General features: G+C 39.8%; 1 protein-coding gene across 7 annotated transcripts in view; it reads left to right on the forward strand.

Moving 5' to 3' along the window:
* LOC149282142 (CMP-N-acetylneuraminate-beta-1,4-galactoside alpha-2,3-sialyltransferase) overlaps positions 1-21545 on the forward strand; it is a 99117-nt gene that overhangs the window by 23008 nt on the left and 54564 nt on the right. For 4 of the 7 annotated variants that reach the window (XM_089498549.1, XM_089498552.1, XM_089498554.1 and 1 more), the window contains exons 2-3: positions 3865-3912; positions 21119-21161. In XM_089498549.1, the coding sequence (XP_089354675.1) occupies positions 3865-3912; positions 21119-21161 (91 nt within the window). The remainder of the gene's footprint in view (positions 1-3864; positions 3913-21118; positions 21162-21545) is intronic. The other 3 variants (XM_089498550.1, XM_089498555.1, XM_089498556.1) reach the window with 1 other exon arrangement.

Below are 21545 nucleotides of genomic sequence, written 5' to 3' on the forward strand. Positions count from 1 at the left end.
CGCTGGTTGTTATTCTTAAAGAAAATATATATTTTTTTCTATTAAACCTTTCATTTAAAAATACAGGGTCTGTGTTAGCCGCACACTTGTGTGAAACTGGATACATTCGTTGTCATTGTTCAGGTCATACATTTTTATTTTTATTTTTTTGCTTGTTTTCTATACGCCAGATGTTTCTGGATTCCTTGGAGTGCCATCATTCTGGAAACGCGTTCTGCTCTTATGGTTATATATCGGTTCTGCGGGATGTGCGGTTCGTAATGCGAGTATCTCGTGTCAAACGGGAAATCTGTTTTGCGCCGTTACAAATGCGAGCTCTGTGAAAGTCATGCTCGTATAACACTACACATTTTATTACTCATTACCTAGAGGATCCTGGGCTTTCAAATGTTTGGATTATTTTATAGGCATCGGAGTTTAAGTCACCAAGTGCGTTTCGCCGATCTCTGGAAATATATTACAGGGGTTCTTATGATCATGTTTATTACGCTAAACTGAACTATAGCTAAATTAAAAGTGCATATAACCGTAATGCTAAAAGAGAAAATGGAGTATTTTAGGCAATGGGAATAGCCTGTAATGGGCCAAAACAGTACTTTTTGGGGTCTCAGAGGTTTCATTATGAGATGGAATTTACATTTTTTTGGATCTTGGACTCTGTGTCTGATTCCATCTGCTTTCTACCATTTTCCCACCAACTTGCGGCTACCCCCCCTCCCCCATCCGTTGTTGGCCTGTACCTCTGACTTTTTCTCCTTTGGGGACTTTTTTTTTACCCCCAGCATACGTGAAAATACCCAGCTACGGCTATAACATAAAACATCCCAAAATGGTCCCTGTCCGCACAGCAGGGGCCTAGGAGTCAAACAATTAAGCCACGACCCACTCAAACTTACACGTCCCAAATGCCTATGTTCAGAATTTTCACTCCTAAAGCCACAAATAATGCACTTTCATCCAGACTCAAAAATATAACAATAAGAAAATCTAGAAGAACTGTTTAATGCCTATTTGTTTTTCAATCGCCACCAATCCTTCCTTGTAACATCTAGAACACGTTCTCTACTTTGAAGAGTATTTGTGTCTTTTTTCTTGTCTTCTCTAGAAGCCACGCTGGTAATCTGGAGAAACCAGTTTATACTTAGATCTCCTCTGGTCTCATGTGGACTTTATTGTCACAAAGGAGTATTATTCAGTTAAATATTAACCTTTCTTTCAAAATGTTTCCAATGGCAGACAAAACCTAGAACAGGTGCTTAAAACCCAGAACTGAGTTACAGCCAGTGTCCTATTTTAAGTCAGACTTTAATTCGGCCGGTAGGAGCCAAGTTTTTTTTTCCGGTTAACTTAGACTAGAAGGAAGTAATCAAGAAAGGAAGAATTTCTTCTAAATGTCGGGGGAAAATAGAGAAATCCATGTGACATGATGTGTTTGCTAATAAGTGCCCCCCCCCCAAATGAAATCAAAGCATCATGGTGCTTCATTGGCACGTTCTCCTACGTCTGTGCTCAATATTTTTTGAGACAATGCCAAAGCAATAAAATAAATCTGAAGCCATGGATTGCTTCACCACCAGAGCAATTCTTTAATTTTTTCCTGCAAAACATCTGCCTTATTCTGGCTATTGATCCTTTTTTAAAGGATCTGCATGGGGTTCTCTGTTCCAATGATGTCATTATGCTGGTGCACATTATCACAGTGACATCACACACCTTCCCCATAAAAAGTAAGCCATCCGAGAGGTTCAAACATTCAGAGTTCTTTTATCTAAGCAGTATTAGAATGCGCCTTAATCATAAAAGTAACTAAAGAGTTACGGGATGAAGGTTATCTTTAACTCTTTGGACACTGGCAACTTCTGTTCTTCTTGCTAGAAGATGGAGTGTGTGCTTGTCATGAAGCTATACCATGTTCAGAGCAATTGATTTGCAAAGTTCTTAAGCCTAGAAAGTCTCGGATTTAAAAGATTGAGGGAAAAATATAGATATATACCAGTTTGTTTTTTTTTTGGTGTTTTTTAACCCCTTAAGGGCAGTCCCTAAACCCACTGAAAACATTGCAATTTGAGCCCGTACATGTATGGGCTTTGTCATTAAGGGGTTAAACCTTCTGTCTTAATTACATATGATTATTTGAAAATACCAATACCAAATAAATACATTATGGGGGGGGGGGTATTGAGTCTTTTTTCAGCCTAAATTACTATGTTCCTGTGTTACTATTAGTAACTGCTTATTACCACTTAAATATTGCAATTTTATGCCACCTTTGTCAAATTATACACATCAAGGTGATGCAAATGTGGGCAAATTTTAGTATTCTACAATTCTTTAGAAACTAGAAATCTCCACCATTGTGCTCCTGACCGAAAATGACCACGACTTTTGAAATCCCCGATATTTAGATAACTGAGCATTAAAAACAGGATCAGCGTTTGGCCTTAATTTACTCTTGTAAGAGCTTTGAAGTTGAGCTTCGCATTGTGGGTCTGAACGTTGGCGCGTTTTCACTTTTGTATCTGTTGGCTGTGTGTCAATAAAGCTTTCTCATGCTGAGAAAAAAAATTCCATGTGTATTTATTTAAAGTAGTCTTGAAGTCCGTCCGTGTGACAGTCCCGAGAACTCAGAGTTGGGTAACGGCTCGGTCCTTGGTCTCGTCCTAGATTCAGGGGCCATACGCAAGTTTCATGCATGTTTAAAGTCTACCGCTTCTGCTGGGAGGCGGCTCCACTTATCTACCACCCTCTCTGTAAAGAAGAATTTCCTTACATTACATCTAAGCCTCTGACGGTCAAGTTTTAGACTATGACCTCTTGTTTTTATCCTGCAAGCCATTCCCCATTTTGCGAGCCCTCCTGTGATGTCACCAACGTCTAGCGCTAACATCCTACACAATCCAATTAAAAGGTCTGTTTATCAGGGTGTGTGGAGTATTGATGTCATAGTAGAGTATTGACATCATAGGATATAATGGGGACTCGGGGACCAGCGTAAGAGAGTTCAGAAACCTCCTATGTTGGGGGAGGGGGTATAAACAGATATGTGTGTTTCCGATAAATGCATTTCTAATCGACAATTACATTTTTATTTACACTAACTTATTTTTTTTTAAAAAGTAATAAAATTCCTGACCAAAATCTCGAGTTTCTTTGATCTCCATGAGAATATATCATGTTTTATAAAAGAATAGATTCTTGGAAAGATTTGTTTAAAAGGGGAATAGTTGATCCCGTCTCCAGCTTGTAAACCACGTATAGGCCGAATATTTCTCTACATTTTTATTTGGTTTTACTTATTTCTGGTTTTAGTTGTTTTTGAAAGAGATTTGTCGATGGATCAAAGCCACCCAAGCGCTGATTCAGCACCTTCATTGCATCCCACCGCTGGTGTAGCGCTAGTGAGGTTGTAAGCATCGCTCCCATCAGGCATTCCCCGACACTGAGTGTGATGGGAGTTAGAGCTCGAGTGGTACCTTTGCTATGAATTAGTTTCCTTATTTCCATGGATAAGCATGATAGGAGGAAGGCTCTCCATTTTTGTTATCATCCCCCCCACACTGGAACTAATGTAAAAACAGTACCGGTAATTAACCATTTGTTATACCAGGGGGTGCGGGACTAGCTGCAAACAGGCACACACTTTTTAACAGCTAATCTTAAAGTGTCCAGATATGCCGGTTCTAGATTTTTGGATGAAAAAACTAAAATAATAATTTAAAAAAACCCATAAAAACCATGGGAATATGATGTAGATGTGGTGTGGAACTGGGTAAATTATTTATTTTGCCATTAAACTCGCTCTCCTCCTGCACCTTGTCACCAGGCGCCAAGGAAAAAGATTGAACGTTTCCTCTTGTATTGCAGATACAGTGCTACATGCCTTTGACTCCGGTGGACACAAATTAGGCCCAGGTACAATTTTCCCATTCCTTACTTCCTTTCCTCGCGCTTCTTTCTTCCCTTTCAACTGCAAAAAAAACAAACAAAAAAATTGCCTCTTCTCTTCCATCCGCGCTGCCATGTTGGGGAAGCACGTAGACTTAGAGCTTTAAATCGCAGAGATCTTCTTGGTTAGTGTTCTAATTGTGGTGCAGTCCCCATGGAAACCATTGGAATGTTCCTTTTGATCGCCCTGCACTTAGCATAATTTTTTTTTTTAGCTTAGTTATTTATTTTTTTTGTCCTACGGATGCTAGAAAACACAGATTATGGCAGGGGTGTCCAAGTTTTTTCTGCAGTGGGCCACTTCATCAGAATTGTATACGTGCGCGGGCCGCACTCATTTTTCACTGTGACAAAAAATATGGCCTTTAATAAAATATGCAGATTAAAATAAAGTAAAATGACACAAAACCTTTACTCTTCCTCTCACTGATTTCTGGGCCTTGAAAGTTTTGCGACTACAAATTCAGGATTCCCTAGATTTATTCTAGGGATGAAGTAAAATGAAAATTCTGGACCAAAACATTCAGGGTTCACTTAGCCAAAACCGAAAATGACCCCCACCTTTAAAAATAATAATAAAAACTCACATGTTTAATAAAAGTAGGTAACACGCAATTGGACAAAATTAGCAATATGACTTGGCATGATAGGAGTGTGATTGCTGTTAGCCTAGGCAACCAGTAAATGCTGGTACCTAGGCATGATGGGACTGTGCTCGCTGTGATTGCTGTTAGCAATCACACTCCTATCATGCCAAGTCAGCCAGTACATGCTGGTACAGGGTGGCTGTAAGTGATGTGCAGACCCCATACTGCTGGCAGCATCACTACACAAGGGGGGCAGCTAGCTAGGTTTCAGCATGTACTGGCTGACTTGGCATGATAGGAGTGTGATTGCTAACAGTAGTCACAGTCCCATCATGCCTAGGTTCCAGCACTTACACATCCATCCAGTAAATGCTGGAACCTAGGCATGATGGGACTGTGATTGCTGTTAGCAATCACACTCCTATCATGCCAAGTCAGCCAGTACATGCTGGTACAGGGTGGCTGTAAGTGCAGACCCCATACTGCTGGCATTATCACTACACAAGGGGGGCAGCTGGCCAGGTTTCAGCATGTACTGGCTGACTTGGCATGATAGGAGTGTGATTGCTAACAGCAATCACAGTCCCATCATGCCTAGGTTCCAGCACTTACACATCCATGCTATCACACACACACACACACACACTCATTTATTCATATAATCATTAATTCACAGATTCATTCCCTCAATCACACGCACTCATTCAAACACCCTCCCCACCCCCCTACCTGTACTGCAGCTCCCTCGATGCCGCTCACAGACTTCAGCAGGGGGCGCGGCCTCCCTCTGCCTTCTCTGCTAAAGCACAGAGGAAGTAGGAAGTCACGTGAACTCCGCTTCCTCCGTGCTGTCCAGAAGACCCTCCCACAAGTAAGTAGCAGGGCTTGAGGCGCGGCTCGTGTAAGATCGGTTGCCCTGGCTGCCGATCTTACGCGGGCCGCACCTCGAGGTCTCGCGGGCCGCATTTGGCCCGCGGGCCGCATGTTGGACGCCCCTGGATTATGGTAATTCAATCAGGAAACAACGTTTTTTAGAATTCAGTTTGAGGTTTAGTGTCAGCAGAACTGGACCAGCCTTTTATTCATTTTTTATTTTAATTTTTTTTGCCAAAAGTTTCAGCTTTAACAAGTTATTTTTTTTGGATCTTACACTCTTTTTGGGGGGGGGGGGGGGGAAGAGAGAGAACATGAATATTTAATAGGCACGCTATGTTTCTGATGTGGAATGAGGAATATCTGTTAATTCATTGCACATTTACTCCGAAAAGGTGGTCCGGCCAAAAAAAAAAATAAATCTGCATTTGTAACTGATTCTCCTATCCCCGATGGACAGGAATGTGTTGTTCTCTGCACGCATATGAGTACAGATGCTAACGAGTTATTAATAAAGACTTTTAGAAGCATATTACAGTTTGGAGCATGGCTGTGACCACTTAAATATCCAAAAACAATTATGCACCCCTTGTGGCCATATGCGGAATTGCGAGTAAAACAAAAATCTCCTGTGCTGTTTATAAGTTTATATTTTTTGATCAATACTCTGGGAGAAATTTGCGTAAACATGATATATAGATCAAAACACTTAACAGCTTTAACGTGCCTTTAACTTAATTGTCAAGTATTTAAGTAGAAAGCAAAGAAAAAATACAGTATTTTTGCGTTTGTACGCAGACCCAGAAAGCTCCGCTATTTGCATTTTTTAATTTAGCTCTGGTTATATTTGAATATGCATTTTATTGATTTAAAAGTCTTTTGGTCCTTATGTGAATTTTGGGTTCTGAAAATATGTTCCTGATGTTTGTAGCTGGACTTCCCTCGGTCCTGAAATTAAATGCTATTAATGTAGCAATAACAGCCTCTGTTTTCTCAAACAGATGTTTCGTTTTTCACAATTTAAACCATGTGCCTCCCAACATTCTTAAAAGAAACAAAAAAAAAAAAAGAATCCAAAACATTTGTCGATTTTTCATCTCCTCCTAATTCTGTTTTTTCCCCCAAAAATTGTTGCCTTTATGATCTTTTTTTTTTTTTCCCTTGCAAGTGTTAGATGATTCAAAGCTCTTGCTTCTGGCAGAACGGATGCTTTTTGACTAGAGGTGCTGAACGGGTTAACACATAAAAGCTTCACTGGCTACATAAATCTTTTAATAAAGGAAATTGTTTATAGAATTTTAGCCTCTGTTGTAACCGCGCTACAGAATCTGCTGGTGCTATATAACTAAATGTAATGTTAACATAGTGGTACTTGCTTGTTATACCCCCCCCCCCCAGTCTAAAAGCTCCTATGGGATTAACTCTTACGAGAATTGCTAGAATGGCCGGGAAATTTACATTTTGCTGATTTTAGCAGGGATTTGTGTTCTCTGCAGGGAACGGTTCGAGCCCAGCCCTTGAGAAAAGCAAAATTACAGTCTCCAAGCTCCAAAAATTCTCTTTCGTTGTAAGAAGCCGCTCTTACTGCCCGAGCAAAAGTAATAATTTAATTCATCACCGCGTTGAACTTGTGAGCAAACCTGGGGGACTCTTGGTTTGACCCTTAAGGTTTTTTTTGCTCCATGCTCATGCTGAAAGGTTAAAATCTTGGAGTCATACAGCACCGAGCTGCCCCCATCTTGCTCTACATTGATCTGATGATATCTAAGACTCCCTGATTTGGTGCTTTTGCTATCCCTGCTTATTACTTAAGTCAGAGATCCCACGAGAACAAGTATTAGAATGATTTGATGAGTCGCTACATGGAGGCTGCATAATGGGTATTAAAGGGTTAATATTCAGAGTCTTAACGTCAACTCACTTAAAAGGTTCCCAGGTGGGGTTGCCAGTTATATAAAGGGTTAACACAGGACCTTGGATAGGTCGTCTTTGTTATACTGTATGGAGTATCTTCCATTTTAACCCCTTGCTTCTTAGTTTTATTATTTTATTTTATTTTTTTTTTTTTGTTAAAAATCCATATTTAATAATAATCATAACTTCTTTTGTTCTGTTCTCATTTCTTCTGTTTTTGATGATTATTATTGCTTTTCCCTTCAAAAATTTTTTTGTCAGCTCCCAAGAAAACAACATAACAAGAAAAATACGAGTAGAAACAGCCCTCCGGTTAAACGGTAATGAGTCCTAATAGTCGAATTGGGGCTTTTCAGTGTTGTGGATTGCTGGTGGCAAGTGACCCGAACACCCAGAATTATTTACTTTTTTGGATGAATGGAATGCAGCTTCGCCTGTTCGCTTCTAGCAGAGGAACGATCACTTAAAGGGGCAGTTTAATGTTCCGGGCAGCCCCAGCAAAGAGAAGAGAGAGAATATACATTCTTTAAAAAACAGAAAGAAGCTGCAGCTACCGAGCTCCGCTTCTTCTCTGCAGGTCGCCAATTCTCGCCACTTCTTGGCTGCTTAAAGCCAATGAGCTACATGCTACATTAGAAACAATCATACCGTGCCCAAGATCTTTCCCAGAAATAATTCTGTAGTCATATGTCTTTCAATCATAATCCTAGCTAGGAACACGTAATAGTCATGTGACAAGAAAGCAGACACTGATTGGATGCTGCCATAGCAGCTGAAAATGTGTCGCAAATGTATTTATAGTAATTCTTCTGAGATAAAAACCTTCAAACTAAGGAATATGATGACAGATCAAATAAAATGAATTTGCTCAGCACACAAGTGCAGTTAATGTGGAACCTTTAAAAGGGTAAATCTGTAAGACGCCCGATACTAAGCGATTCAGAGCATGTTATCTGCATCTAATTTAAAATCCAGCACAGACACGCAGTAACCATTATCATTACACTGAGCCGGTCTGTTTCTGTTTAATCTTTCGGCTAAAATGACCAGATTTTATAAATGAAATGCCGGGAGATTCTTTTATGCTTTTATATATGATGTCATTGTGGTGTAGAAGAGAAATGTATCCATTGCACAGGAAGTGTCATCAGAGATGAAAATAACATAAAACATTGCATCACGTTCAGTTTCAGTGATGTTATTTTTAAGCTTAGCATACAATAGAGTTTATAGGCTCTTGGGGTTTTTCATAAAACCTTTGGCTGCGGGAAATGCCCTTTAATGGAATTTAAAATCCAATATCTGATCTTTGTACTTAAAAGAGGACAGTTTAGGACAAATTGAAGCTGGGGACAAAAATGCGAATTGGGGGAATCGAAAAATGAGGACACTCGATCTTCCTGCTCCATGTGGATCCTATGATCCGGAGCACCGGATGGAGTCTGCGTGAGAACTTTTTTTAAATAAAAAAAAAAAAAAAAAAAAGAGAGGGTAAGGTGGGCAGGTTGCGACGTCTAAGCTACCAGGAGGAGAGACGGCAGATGGATTGGATGGAAGGTACAAGTAATGAGCTCGTTAGAACGAGAGTAACATTACTGGCCTGATTTCTACATACACTATGTCTCTATTCTAATAGACAAAATTTTGCGTTTCTTTCAAAACCAAGAACATTTCTAGGTGACCCCAAACTTTTGAACGTTAGTGCATGCCCCGGCCCTTATGCCCACAAACACGCTTACATTCTGCTTAACCTGGCTGGGAATAACCTGTTCCCCGTTTGTTCAAACAAGCCATGTTATGAAAGAATATGATTGATGTATAACGAGGATAGTTGTTGTTTTTAGGTGTTCGTACATATTCCTCTCCTGATATATTGGAGTAAGCCGCTTACGCCCCAGGGCCCCATCTGTTCTTTATCAGCCAATAACTTGATGAAATTGCGAACTTTATTATTGCCATAAAAGTGCGTCCTTTTCAAGAGAAAAGCTCTCCCTGACACTCTAGTTGCTCCTCTGAAATAACGAGCTAATCTTATCTGCACTGTGACAGGTAACGTGGAATTATTTGCCCCCGGGGGTACACAGAAACTCACTGAAGCATTCGCCAGGTGGATCGAATGTATGTAAAGCGATCCTTTCACTGCCAGGGGATTCTGCCAAAGCCAGGAATTCCTACTGAAAGTGTCAGCAAGCCTTCCGAAGAATAAGAATGAAGAAACATTCTGATATTTTTAGCCGGATTATGTATATGTGTGTGTGTGTATATGTATATATGTATATGTGTGTGTGTGTGTGTATATATATATATATATATATATATATATATATATATATGTATATGTATATATATATATTATTGTTTCTACGATGTTCTAAGCATCTTTCTATAACGTACCAAGAAAGTAATACACGTTTCCCTTGTAAACACTCCAATTGTTAAAGATTACATAAAATAAGACCTGGAAACTCTCAAAGTTCAAAATTTTGGGATCCCAGGCTAAATGTGCAGATTCTCAGTTTCACACATTTGCATGTTTTGACTTTTTTTTTTTTTTTTTTTTCTGATTTTCATGATTTGGGGGGCATTTCTCCCAATATTTGCTTCTAGGACATAGGCAAAAAGTTGACTTGAATTCTCGCTAAATAAACGTTTCCACGTAGATTGGCATCAGAGCCGCTTAGTTGCCGCGATTTGTAAACAAATCACCTGATTTCGGAATATGCACCCCTCCCCCTCTTGCGGCCGTTAAAACCAGAACTATTCAGGACAAAAAGCGTCGGAGTAATGGTCGGCAGAATGTTAGTGGGATTCTGTTAAATTTCAGATGTGAATGTGCGACGCTGGGTGCGGTATCTGCTCATTGACTTTGTACGGTGAGGTTTTTAACGGTTTTGGTTGTTTTCTGGGGCTTGACTATTGTGCCCCAATTTCTACGCTTCTGTATCCTCTTTCTACCAGTTGTAATACCATTGACTTGGCGTATCCTTAACGAACACAACACCCTGAAATAGCAATGCAGTTTTGAATATTGAAGGACAGAGACGACTGACCGGCAGCGCTCAGCTCCATCTATCTGGGTAAAGCGTTTTAGTCCCAGTTTAACTTTGTTCTACGCGCTCTTCCCATCAATGGCTGCAGGGGGGCTTCTCCTTTGCTTGCTTTCTAACGCTGCCTCCTTCACACTAATCTCGTTACTGAGGGTAAGATTTCCTTGTTGAACAGGACGGAGAGAGAGGAAATCCGGGATCCTGCTCCTGCCCTCAGCCTCCCCTCCGAATACTGCTGCAGGCAGAATCCAGAACGAGCCCAAAGACCCCGGGGTCGGAGCTGTACCATCGAAACTAAGTAGGTGGTGTATGAGGTTTAAGATGTTACAAAATATCACTAGAACATTATGGGTTTGAATACCGGTAGTATAAATGAAACAAAGAAGTGCCGAGTATTAGTATTGAAGGCTTTTAAAACACACTGATCAGTCTTTATCAGACACGCTAGACAAGGTAGAAAGCTCATAGAGGGACCAAAAAAGGATCTAGCCTAGGTACACCTTGCCGGGTGTGTTACGAAGCCCCCAGTGGCCAAAAGTGGAACTTCATGCCAGGACCAATGCTACCTTTAAAGCCTATCTTTTTTTACTTAAAAATGCTATACATCCGTTTTCATATATTATATAGGTTGACCCATAATACTGCATATTTACTGTGGGGGAGAAGCTCAGCCTTATACTACTGTTTTTTCTGTCCATACAAGAAAATGGAGATTCTAAACAGTGTCTTTCATTCCCACTTCCAACGTGTTAATAATAACGTTTGTTGGATCTCTTGCAAGGACCATTTGTTACTGTCGGGGACAGAATATACAGTCCCTTCAATTAACATTCCAGTTGTGCTTTCTATTGTAGTTTAGCCAATAATATGTGGATGACTAATCGGATACCGTGCAGGGGTACGTGGAATTATGTTGTGTTATTTTAGCCATTTAACATTATTTTGACTTTGGACCACTTTTAAATGAATCACCGGGACTCAGTCAAAGCTGGTGACAGTCTGTAAAATGAAGAATCATATTGTATTGCTGTTTGCCAGTAATCCTGGAGACATTCCTTATAAACATTTATTGACGCACCTGACGGTCTTGGCCACATAGTGTGTTATGTTGGATAATGCAATCCATAATGTATTGAAAGGGACATAATTCTGAAAAATGCATTGATTAAAAAAATAAATAAAGAAGGGTCGGTTCTGAGCCAAAAGAAAATTAGTAACGTAGAATTTACTGGCAGATCAGACTCGTTCGGCTCGTCTGGTCTACCTTTTTTCCTGATGTGAGACTCGAAGGTCAAATTGTTTTTGATCTCGTCTCAGATTCAGGAGCCGTACGCCTATCCCATGCATGTTTATATTGCCTCACTGTATTAGACTCTACCATTTCTGCTGGGAGGCTGTTCCACTTATCTACCACGCTCTCAGTGAAGTAAAACGTCCTAAAATTACATCTAAGTGGTAACCAGCTGAGTTTTATGATGATGTTCTGTTATTAGAGTTGGCGTTGAGTTGACTTCAACCTCTGTAGAGTTGATTGTTGAGTCGATCAGTCCAGTTGATGGTTTAAGGGCCATTTTCAGCTGGACTGCCAGTTACCTGTCTAGACTTTAATAGGCGAGTTGCTATACTATTTGTAGCAACTTGTAAATTATAAGTCTTCTTGTTAGCGGATGGACCAGCTGCTAATTGTCATCCAACTCGGTCAACTTAAGGCCCAAGTGAATCAACTGCTATCTTGAGCCTTTGTGAATAGATCTCAGATGGAACTGTTAATACCTTAACATGTTTAGTTTCAAACAGGGGGAAGAACGCTCGCGTAGCAATAGCTTTTGGCTGCCGTTCCTCTGTCCTTCAGCAGGGCAGGCTTGGAGGATCTCCTCTGATGACCTCAGGTGGATTCTGTCTCTCGGACCTAATATCTCATGCTAATAGAGGCTGGAAAAGAAACTCTAAATTATGTATGTAGGGTACTTGACATTGAACAAACTGATACCTTGGCTAGATGTAGATCACCCCATTTTAAAACCTTTTTATAGCCCTGGCAGAAGATCTTTTAATATACGCAAGTTTGAGGGGTGGCTCTAAATAAAGTAACACAAATGTAAATAATTAGTATAGTATGTTGGCTTAAAAGGCTTCAGTTCATCAAGTTCAACCTTTCACACATGCCCACTTCTAAAGTTGATCCAAAAGAAGGCAAAAAAAAAAGGCAAAAAAAACCCCCTACTTGGGGCAATAATACCACCACAGGGAACGAAACTCCTTCGTGATTCCAAAGTGGGAATCGGATTACTCCCTGCATCGACTTGCCGATACTACTGTCCTTTTAACCGTTGTAGCCCTTTGTTATGCTTAACCAGAAAAGCATGCAGACCTTTCTTAAAAATATCCACAGAGTTAGATAATAAAAGATTATCTCTAAAGTACATATTAGGAAGGTGCGGCTCCCTTTATTATAACAGTACCTGTTAAATCAAGTTTTTATGGAGACCTCGTAGGTAATATGACCATGGACATAGGGTGGTTGGTCCGGCACACAGTAGACACAGGATACTTTAGTGGTTTGATGTCCCTTTTTATAATCCAAACTTACGATATTAACAGGTGATGTTTCCACTAGAGGGCAAGCACCAGATAGCTCGTCAGGCGTTTTGGGACTTCAACTCCCAATGACGCTCACCTGGAGCAGCAAATCTCCCAACCTTCTTATTTTCTGCAGGTTCAATCCCCATTTTGTAAAGCCTACCTACCAAAGGGTCCCATTTTGGCAGGCAGTGGGGTTCATGGGCCGGTTAGGAAGATCAGAAGATGATCTCTGACTAGCCCACTGAGCTATAAAATCAATAGAGGTCTGTACTTTTACAGTAACAGCTCTCACATGGCTGCCTCATGGTGGTCTGCTTCAATACAACATGGAATTGTAAAGTAAGCCTATGTTCCCAACTGCACCATTACCCAATGTAACCACACACCCTTCCAACGACGGTGTCCCGATATGGGCACCTGAAATGTTAGTGGGTATGGGACAGGAGTGTGTTTTATAGTTGGATGTAAGTGAGTTGTACATATACAACACCTGTAGAGTTACTAGTCATGTTTGCGTGATCTCACCCCTGTCATGATGTCATACATTGAACACTCTAAAAAAGATGTACTAGCCCCTCAAACTACAGGAATTGGAAAACCCAACTCCATTTGGAGCATTTCTCTAAAATGTCATTTTCTAAGATTTACGTTTTCAATTGAGCATAAATCTGTGTTAAAAATACCCCAAAACCTCCTAGACAGTCCAGTCTCTGATGAACAAATTGTTATAAATGTTGTATCGTTTTTTATATGACCTCGCAGGGAAGTTCATGCTTGCTCTGCCCCCACAATTCAATCATTTTTTTTTAACCTTTAAGGAAGACAAATGTTTCTTTTAATATAGAAATTGAAAAATGTATCCCGTAACTGAAAAGAGCATCATGAATGGAAAAAATAATGAAACTGTTCCCAATTTATATATACCGTATAATTAATGTAAAAAAAAAAATGCTAAATTCTACTTGGTATAAATGGTAACATTGAAATATCACACCCAAGGTTCTCATTGATGTAAAAATAGTCGAGTTCTGTATATAATTTCCAATCTTGATGAAATATACGCTAAAAAGTGTTTTTTGAATTCTCGTTTGTTTCATTTGTCAAAAGTATCTGCTCCACATTTAGCTTCTTTAAAAAGCAATGCTTGCTTAAGGTTTAGTAACACTCAATGCATGGATAGAACCCCGGGACCAAGATTAATGTTGGCTTATCAGACTTGTTGCTGTTAGTTAGACTTTGGCAGCCAAGCACCAGCTTTGGTCATTCTCTATTCCAGACAGGGGTGTGATGCATGCCGATAGGTGCCTTTAAATATAGGCTGGGTATTTTTTCCCCCAAAGAATATACATTGACATAAGTGGTTATAAGGACACAATTACTTATAGCTTATTGATCCTGTGATGGGTCCTTGGGTTTAAAAAAAAAAATAAATAAAAAAAATAAAAAAAAGTTTTCTTTCTTCCTGACCCTAAGGGGTTAATTTTTTTATGTGTAATTTTGATATATTTTAATATTGATAATACAGGATATTTATTGTGGTGGGGAATTAGATAGGATTAAGTAGAGTTTAAGAAAAAAAAATGAAAAGAAAAAAAATTAGAAAACAAAATAAGTGAAAATTATATTTGAATAAAAGGCGAGTTTCAATTCAAGGGAAGTTAACAAATACATTTGTGGGATTTGTTTACAATTTTATCAGCTGTGGATAATTTATATACCTGTAAAACTATGATTTATTTTTTTTTATCCCATTTTTTTCCCCTCATTAAAAAAATTAATAAACTCTACTTGTCCAGAAGAAAAAAAAATTGTTTGGGTACACTAAATGAGATAATAATTAGGGAAATCTACGCTTAGAGGAAGACATGGCAAACACACGAAAATGAATTTGGCCTTATAACATAAAACAACCCGTGGTCCTTAAGGAGTTAATAGTAAATTTTGCTTTCTTTTGAGGTTATTTTTTTAACGCCCTCAAAGATATCGCTAGAGCAGCAAGTACTTTGGAAGTTCCGATCTGCTTTCTGAGGGGCGACCAGCCCTCCTGTTAGCGAGCCGCTGACCTTTCACCTTCAGTTGTTAGAGGGGATTGTAATAAGATTCCCTCTGATGTTTTTGAGCTGTAATGTCTTCCCGTCAGCTGTCAGTCTGCAGCAAATTAGCTGTATTTCGGCAAATGCATCGTAATTCTCTGAAAAATTCCAGCGGGTAATGGAAAATCATTGCGGCTTCTAACAGGGAAGCCAAAGTCATCTAAGAAGTTTTGGTGGCTCTTTTAATAATTTGGTTCTTAGAATGGGACAATGGCCTTCTTTGCTCTCTTTCGATGGGGAAGTTATATAGACAGAAGTTATTAAAAACTTTCCACTGTACAACAGTTTAGGGCAATGATAGTGCGAGCATTCCTTGGATTAAGACCCCCGTTATGTCTGGAAGTCTGGGATATGTTGACCATCCTGTGTCCTCCTCAAGTCACACAATCCAAATGGTTTTAGGGCTTAGAAGTGAATGGAGTTACTGTTTCTGTTAAACTCCTGCCGTTTGCCTCGGAAGACAAGCCATTGCTGGATACCGAGGGTATAATCATATGTTTTCCTTATTCTCTTTTATATAGTTAACCATGCAGTCAAAACAGACAGACTCATTACTTAGGACCTCAACAGGCTCACCGGTTCTGGTTGTCATCGCTTCCGAAAAGCAGCTACGACTGGGAACCGATGAATAACTCTGTACTGTAAATTTCGCAAAAAAAAATAAATTACGTAGGGATGGAAAACATACAATCCGCCCAGTTCTATGTATAAAGAGCTCCGGAATATTTTAATCATCCTGTGGAATATGTTCTTATTAGCGGCGGTGACCTGGTGGAAATTTCCGTACCTGTCTATGTTTCATGCAAATTTAAAAAAGAGAAAAAAACATCCGTTTTAAAAACCAGGGGGGAAAAAACCAAATAACAAATAAAATGGAAAATATTCCAGTCTGCAGTTATTGGACATTTTATTTTTCTACATTGCCATAACTTTAAGCAGATGAACTCTAAAGCAATGATTACATTCAGTGCCTGAACTATTTATTGCTTGATATTATTATTTAATGTTATATGATTTCCCCCCCCCTGAATAATTCTGTAAACCCCTCCCCCGCGGAACTTTCTTGCAGGCTGTCTGTGCTATGAACTACATTAATTAATATTTTACCTAAACTATACAACATTCAAAAGTCTGTCATCGAGGTATAAAGACCGTAGAATTATAGGTGAAAATAATAGCAAAGATATATTGTAAATCAGCAGAGTATATATGAAATGGGATAAAAAATGGTGGTTCCATCACAATAAAAGCTACCCGGAGCGCATTCCTTTTCTAGGGGAGTGGCTTCATGAAGCGGCGGGGCTAGCGGTGCGTGTAGGCAGGGCCAGTCATGTATGGGGCAGGGCTAGCCACAAACAACCATATATAGGATAGGAAAGTAGATGTGGCTCCGCCCCCCCTGCTCAGAGAAAGAAGGAAGGGACCCAGAGACTCCCGGTCAAACCCAGACGGTTCCCAGGTATCCAGACGCGTTTCCAACATCTCGTCTCAACTCCAAAGAGCGGAAGAACACGAAAAAAAAGATTCGAAGAAGAACACGAATCCTCTCTTGTAAACGTAGATTCCCTCGTTTGCTGATAATGTTATATGAATATGGGTGTCCTTGGTTTTTCTAACCACATCTCATATATTCGGAACGATCGTGTTATTGTTACCGATCTTGACACTTTTATATAAAAATCCCAAATCCTTATGGTTGTGCAAGGTTCTTAAGGAGTGACATTTTAAGTTGTGATGGCCGTCCCTAGGCAGGGTACAGAGAAGTCATCGGTTTGGGTGGCCGCAGCTCCACGGAATTTTTCAAGAGCAAAAGATTGACAAGATTAATCAGGGCTTTACTTATAACTCAGCAGAAAGGGGTCCTGTTTCTGGGCTAACAATGCACGTGGCACCAAGCGTGTATCTGCAAGACTTCTCTCCATCTGTGACGATGCCTCTGTGCCTGTTTTCACAAACTTAAATCCAGCAACAGCGTGCGGTTCAGCTCGGTTTTCATTATCGGAATTAACATCCAACGATGAAAGCTGAATTATTTTTTTTGGCCGGCGGGCAATTCCTGAAGATATTTTTGCTAATCAAGAATTCAACAAAAGTAGATAAGGAGACACGCAGTACATGCGCATGCTTATTAATGATCAGCCCTATCAGATGTCGACGATGCGCATGTTTAATACGGAACGTGAACGGCTCATCGTTACTGTTTCAATTTTCAACTTACGAGTTATTTGTCCAAAATCAGCGTGAGCACGACAATAAATAACCATGTTTTTTTATTGAATACTGTTGAGATTTGATGCAGACAGGTAATGAATAAGTCCATCTGCCCCTAAGAGCTTGCTTCCCAATTCAGCAGGATCTCAAGTTAATTTGGTGAACCCGGCTGAGTTGGCCTAGGTCCTAGGGCTGTTTGGCAATCGTCCCAAAATGTCTACTTTTTTTTGTTTTCGTTTTTTTTTTTTTTTTTTTTTTAGTAAATTAAGCATTGCATGACTTTTTTTTTTATTTGGTAGACATATACGGTCACATGAGTATTATATATTTTTTTTTATTATTATAAGTCCGTCGAGTTAAAGGGATCTCACATTCATGCATTTTATAATTCCGTACACTAAATTAGGGCTGCAACAACGAATCGATAAAATCGATAGTAATCGATTATGAAAATCGTTGTCAATGATTTTCATAATCGATTAGTTGAATCGATTTTTATCGATTTATAAAATATTATGTTTTTCAGAGCAAACGCTCTGAAAAACTCCCGTCCTTCTATAATCCGATCTCAAATAGAGATCGGATTATAACTCTAGAATCCAGACCCCCCGCAGAGCTGCAGGAGACCTGGATCCTCTCTGCCACCCGGTGAGGGGCTGTGCAAAACGCGCAGACATCCTCCGCTTCTCCCCTCCACTTCCGCCGGGGCTTCTATTACTGAACCCGGCGTCACGTGACCTTCATGGAAGCCCAACGGAAGCGGAGGGGAGAAGCGGCTGTCTGCGCGCATCACACAGACCCCTACCGGCTGCAGGAGAGGATCCAGGTCCCGCTGCAGCGCCTGCTGGGGATTTGGATTTTAGTGCGCGATGTGCACTGTGTACTGCCACTTCCACCTGCCCCACCAGGGGTTAATATATCAACAGAAGAAAAACAGGACAAGTAAGCAGCACTGGGTAAGTATTATCTTTATTTTTATGCTCATTTGCCCTGTGTTTCTTCTGTTGATATATTAACCCCTGGTGGGGCAGGTAGAATTTTTGCGGGATCTATTAATTATGTGCATTTGTGGGGTTTTTTTATGTCTAGAATATTTGATTTATTGTCCATATATTTATATATATTTATATTGTATTGTGTATTTTTTTTGTCTATATTTAATAAATATAAATATAAAAAAACAATTTTAGTGATGTCAGTTTTTCTTATATCGGGGGGGCATAAGACATATCAGGGGGCACAGTGGCATCTCAGTGGCATATAGGGGTAAAAGGCATATCGGGCATGGTGGCATATCAAGGGTAAAGGCATATAGGGGGCTATAAGGCATATCAGGAGGGCACTGTGGCATATATATGGGGCTATAAGGCATATCGGGACAAAGTGGCATATCAGTGGCATATAGGGGCTATAAGGCATATCAGGAGGGGTATAATGCATATCAGGGGGCACAGTGGCATATTAGGGGACAAAGTGGCATATCAGTGGCATATAGGGGGCTATAAGGCATATCAGGAGGGGTATAATGCATATCAGGGGACAGAGTGGCATATAGGAGGTATCCCCTTATACCTCCTATATGCCACTCTGTCCCCTGATATGCCTTTTACCCCTCCTGATATGCATTTCTGGGACAGAGAGGCAAGCTGGGGGTGAGATGTGCATAACTGGGCAAAAATAGTTTACATGAATATTTACTAGTAAAGCTTTTTTTGGTATTTTTTGAGTTCTTGTTAAAATATAGCTTTAATTATTATTATTATTTTTTTTTTTACCCGATTTATCGATTAATCGAAAAAATAATCGGCCAACTAATCGATTATGAAAATAATCGTTAGTTGCAGCCCTACACTAAATACACCTCCAGAAGGAAGCTTACAAAGACTTTAATAAAAAGCTCTATCGTCTGAAAAAATGGTTACATTATGATTGCAAAAGTTATGATTAGTGACAATTTAAGATTCTAGGTGATAATTTTAACTATTTGACAGCCAGAGAGTAATTGAGCAGAAAGTTGTCTTCTCCATTTCTATCAATCTATAAAGATTAAGGTATGGATGCGATCAGCCAAACTGATCACCAGGAGATCTATTTAGATCCCAGACTACATCTTTTTATTGAGCTCTTAGGAGACACAGAACAGCCCGAATATTTTAACTGCTGTCTAAACACATACCAGGCGTTCGTTGCTTCCCACCGCAGTATATTTAAACATATATCGTGCGCAGCAGCTATTCTAAAGTTATTGCATTTGTATCTGTCAATCTATGTATCCTACGGAACAGACGCGATATGTCGGGAGCCACTTCCCACGGTATATAACTGGCTGGTTTGGGGTCCGCGTCTCATGTGTGACCATGCAAACCTCTTGTTGATATATCTTTGTTTTAATCCCACCAGTTCTTCAGGTCGTGGGTCCCAGGAAGCTTTGGGCATTCTCTCCTTTTTCTTATACAGAAATTCAGGCTCCTATTCTTAGTCTCCATGTGAAATATTTTTCGAAAAGTTACATTAAATGAGTGATGGGCCGCGTTATCTTTATGTAAACATTTGCAGAGCCGGCTTCCCAAAATCCCAAATTAGAAGAGGTGGCCTCATGATGGAGAATGGAGGTCCGGTGAGCCTGATCCTCCAAACCTCAATGCCACTTAACAACAATGGGTTAATAATATTGAATTAATGTACAGGCTGTATGAGTTTGACAATGTTGTAAATTGCCTCATCTAGCATATATATTAACAATAGGGGTATATGTGGGGTAGAGGGTCTTTATAAAGGTCCTCCTATAGCCCAGAACAGCCGTGGTGACCTTTATGATCCTGACAAAGCTACATTAGATTTGGGAGGGGGGGTGACTTTTTTGTTTTTTTATCAACGTTTGTGTTGATTTAACCCCCTCAAGGGCCACAAACAGACTAGGATTAAGGTAAATCATTAGTTTAAACTCAAGCGATTGAACCGGTTCAAACCGTTTTGGGTTACGTTGCCATTGCTCACGCTGGGGTATTCAGGAACGCTGGCCTGGCTGTGGCCCTTGAGTTCAAAATGTTTTATTCTAAACCTTATTTCGTGCTTGAGGCTCACGTGAAGTCTCCTGAAACAACAGCGAGTATTACAGAGCATCTCTAGTTCCTACGTGGGACGACACCATGATTTCACAAAGGGATCATGGGAAATAAAGGGGAATTTGCATAAAATGTTTTGGCTAAGCAGATCTAATGGTTCAGTTCTGGTTTGATCTCAGGTGGAACACTTCTCCTTCTCCGAGAACCATTCAGTGAAAAGCGTGTTCAGCTCGCGCACCTGCTAGTGGCTGCCGCCCGGCAGGTGATTTAAAGCCCCATTGATTTCATGTACTGGACGTGATTTAAGCTGACACGCGCTCCAGTAGGAGGAAGACAGTCTAGCATGAAACGGGGATGCACGCGCTGATTTACACGCCGCAATATCTTGTGTTCCTTGTAAAATAATCTCAAAAGAGTAAATAAATTGGGACTGGGCTGTCCCTTTAAGATACATTGTATGCATTATACAGAATGGGAAGTTGGAATTCGCTAATGTGCCAAAAATGAATGATATGATTGCAATTTTGGAAATGTATCCACTGACCCATGAATGGTGTCCTTAGCTATGTGGATAAACATCTGGGTGGAGAATCTCACATTATTTAGCCAAAATATTCTTTTCCTCTCAATGAGTCATTACAGATTTCGTAAGCGCTCTGTTATTTTAAGCATTATATAACTACATATATATTGGTCATTGTTGATTTAATAATGTTGTGTTACTTTGATAAAAACAGTGTTTTGGGTTTTTTTTTTGTAATGCATATTTTTTACCTTTTTTTTTCTTCTTTTTTTTCCAGAATATGACCGTCTCGGCTTTCTGGTTAAATTGGACTCTAAAATGTAAGTTGAATTACGTATAATATTTACAAAAAACATTGGACAACTGGAATGTGTTTTTGTTGTTTGTATATGAACTTCTTAGTTTTTAAATGATCACCAAAATACCAATAATACATATTATAGAAACGACTTCTGCAGTAACAACACACTAGGTTTTGGTAATTTGTCCCCATATCAGCTATAAGATATGTTATATTTAGCCAATATCCTTTAAGATTCCATAGAATTCCTCCAAAGGAACTTCCCGGTACCAGGGTTGGCTCCAACATGGACATATTACATAGGTCCCCCACCAAGTATCATCAACCTAGCTTCTGTACTCTGTCTCTGTATGTTAAATATGTAAACTAGCAGCATTTTGGAGATAATAGAGATTTTGGACAA

Source organism: Sceloporus occidentalis, unplaced genomic scaffold (assembly GCF_023333645.1).
Source record: "Sceloporus occidentalis isolate IW3139 unplaced genomic scaffold, rSceOcc1.0.p SCAF_122, whole genome shotgun sequence".
In the NCBI taxonomy this organism is placed as follows: domain Eukaryota; kingdom Metazoa; phylum Chordata; class Lepidosauria; order Squamata; family Phrynosomatidae; genus Sceloporus; species Sceloporus occidentalis.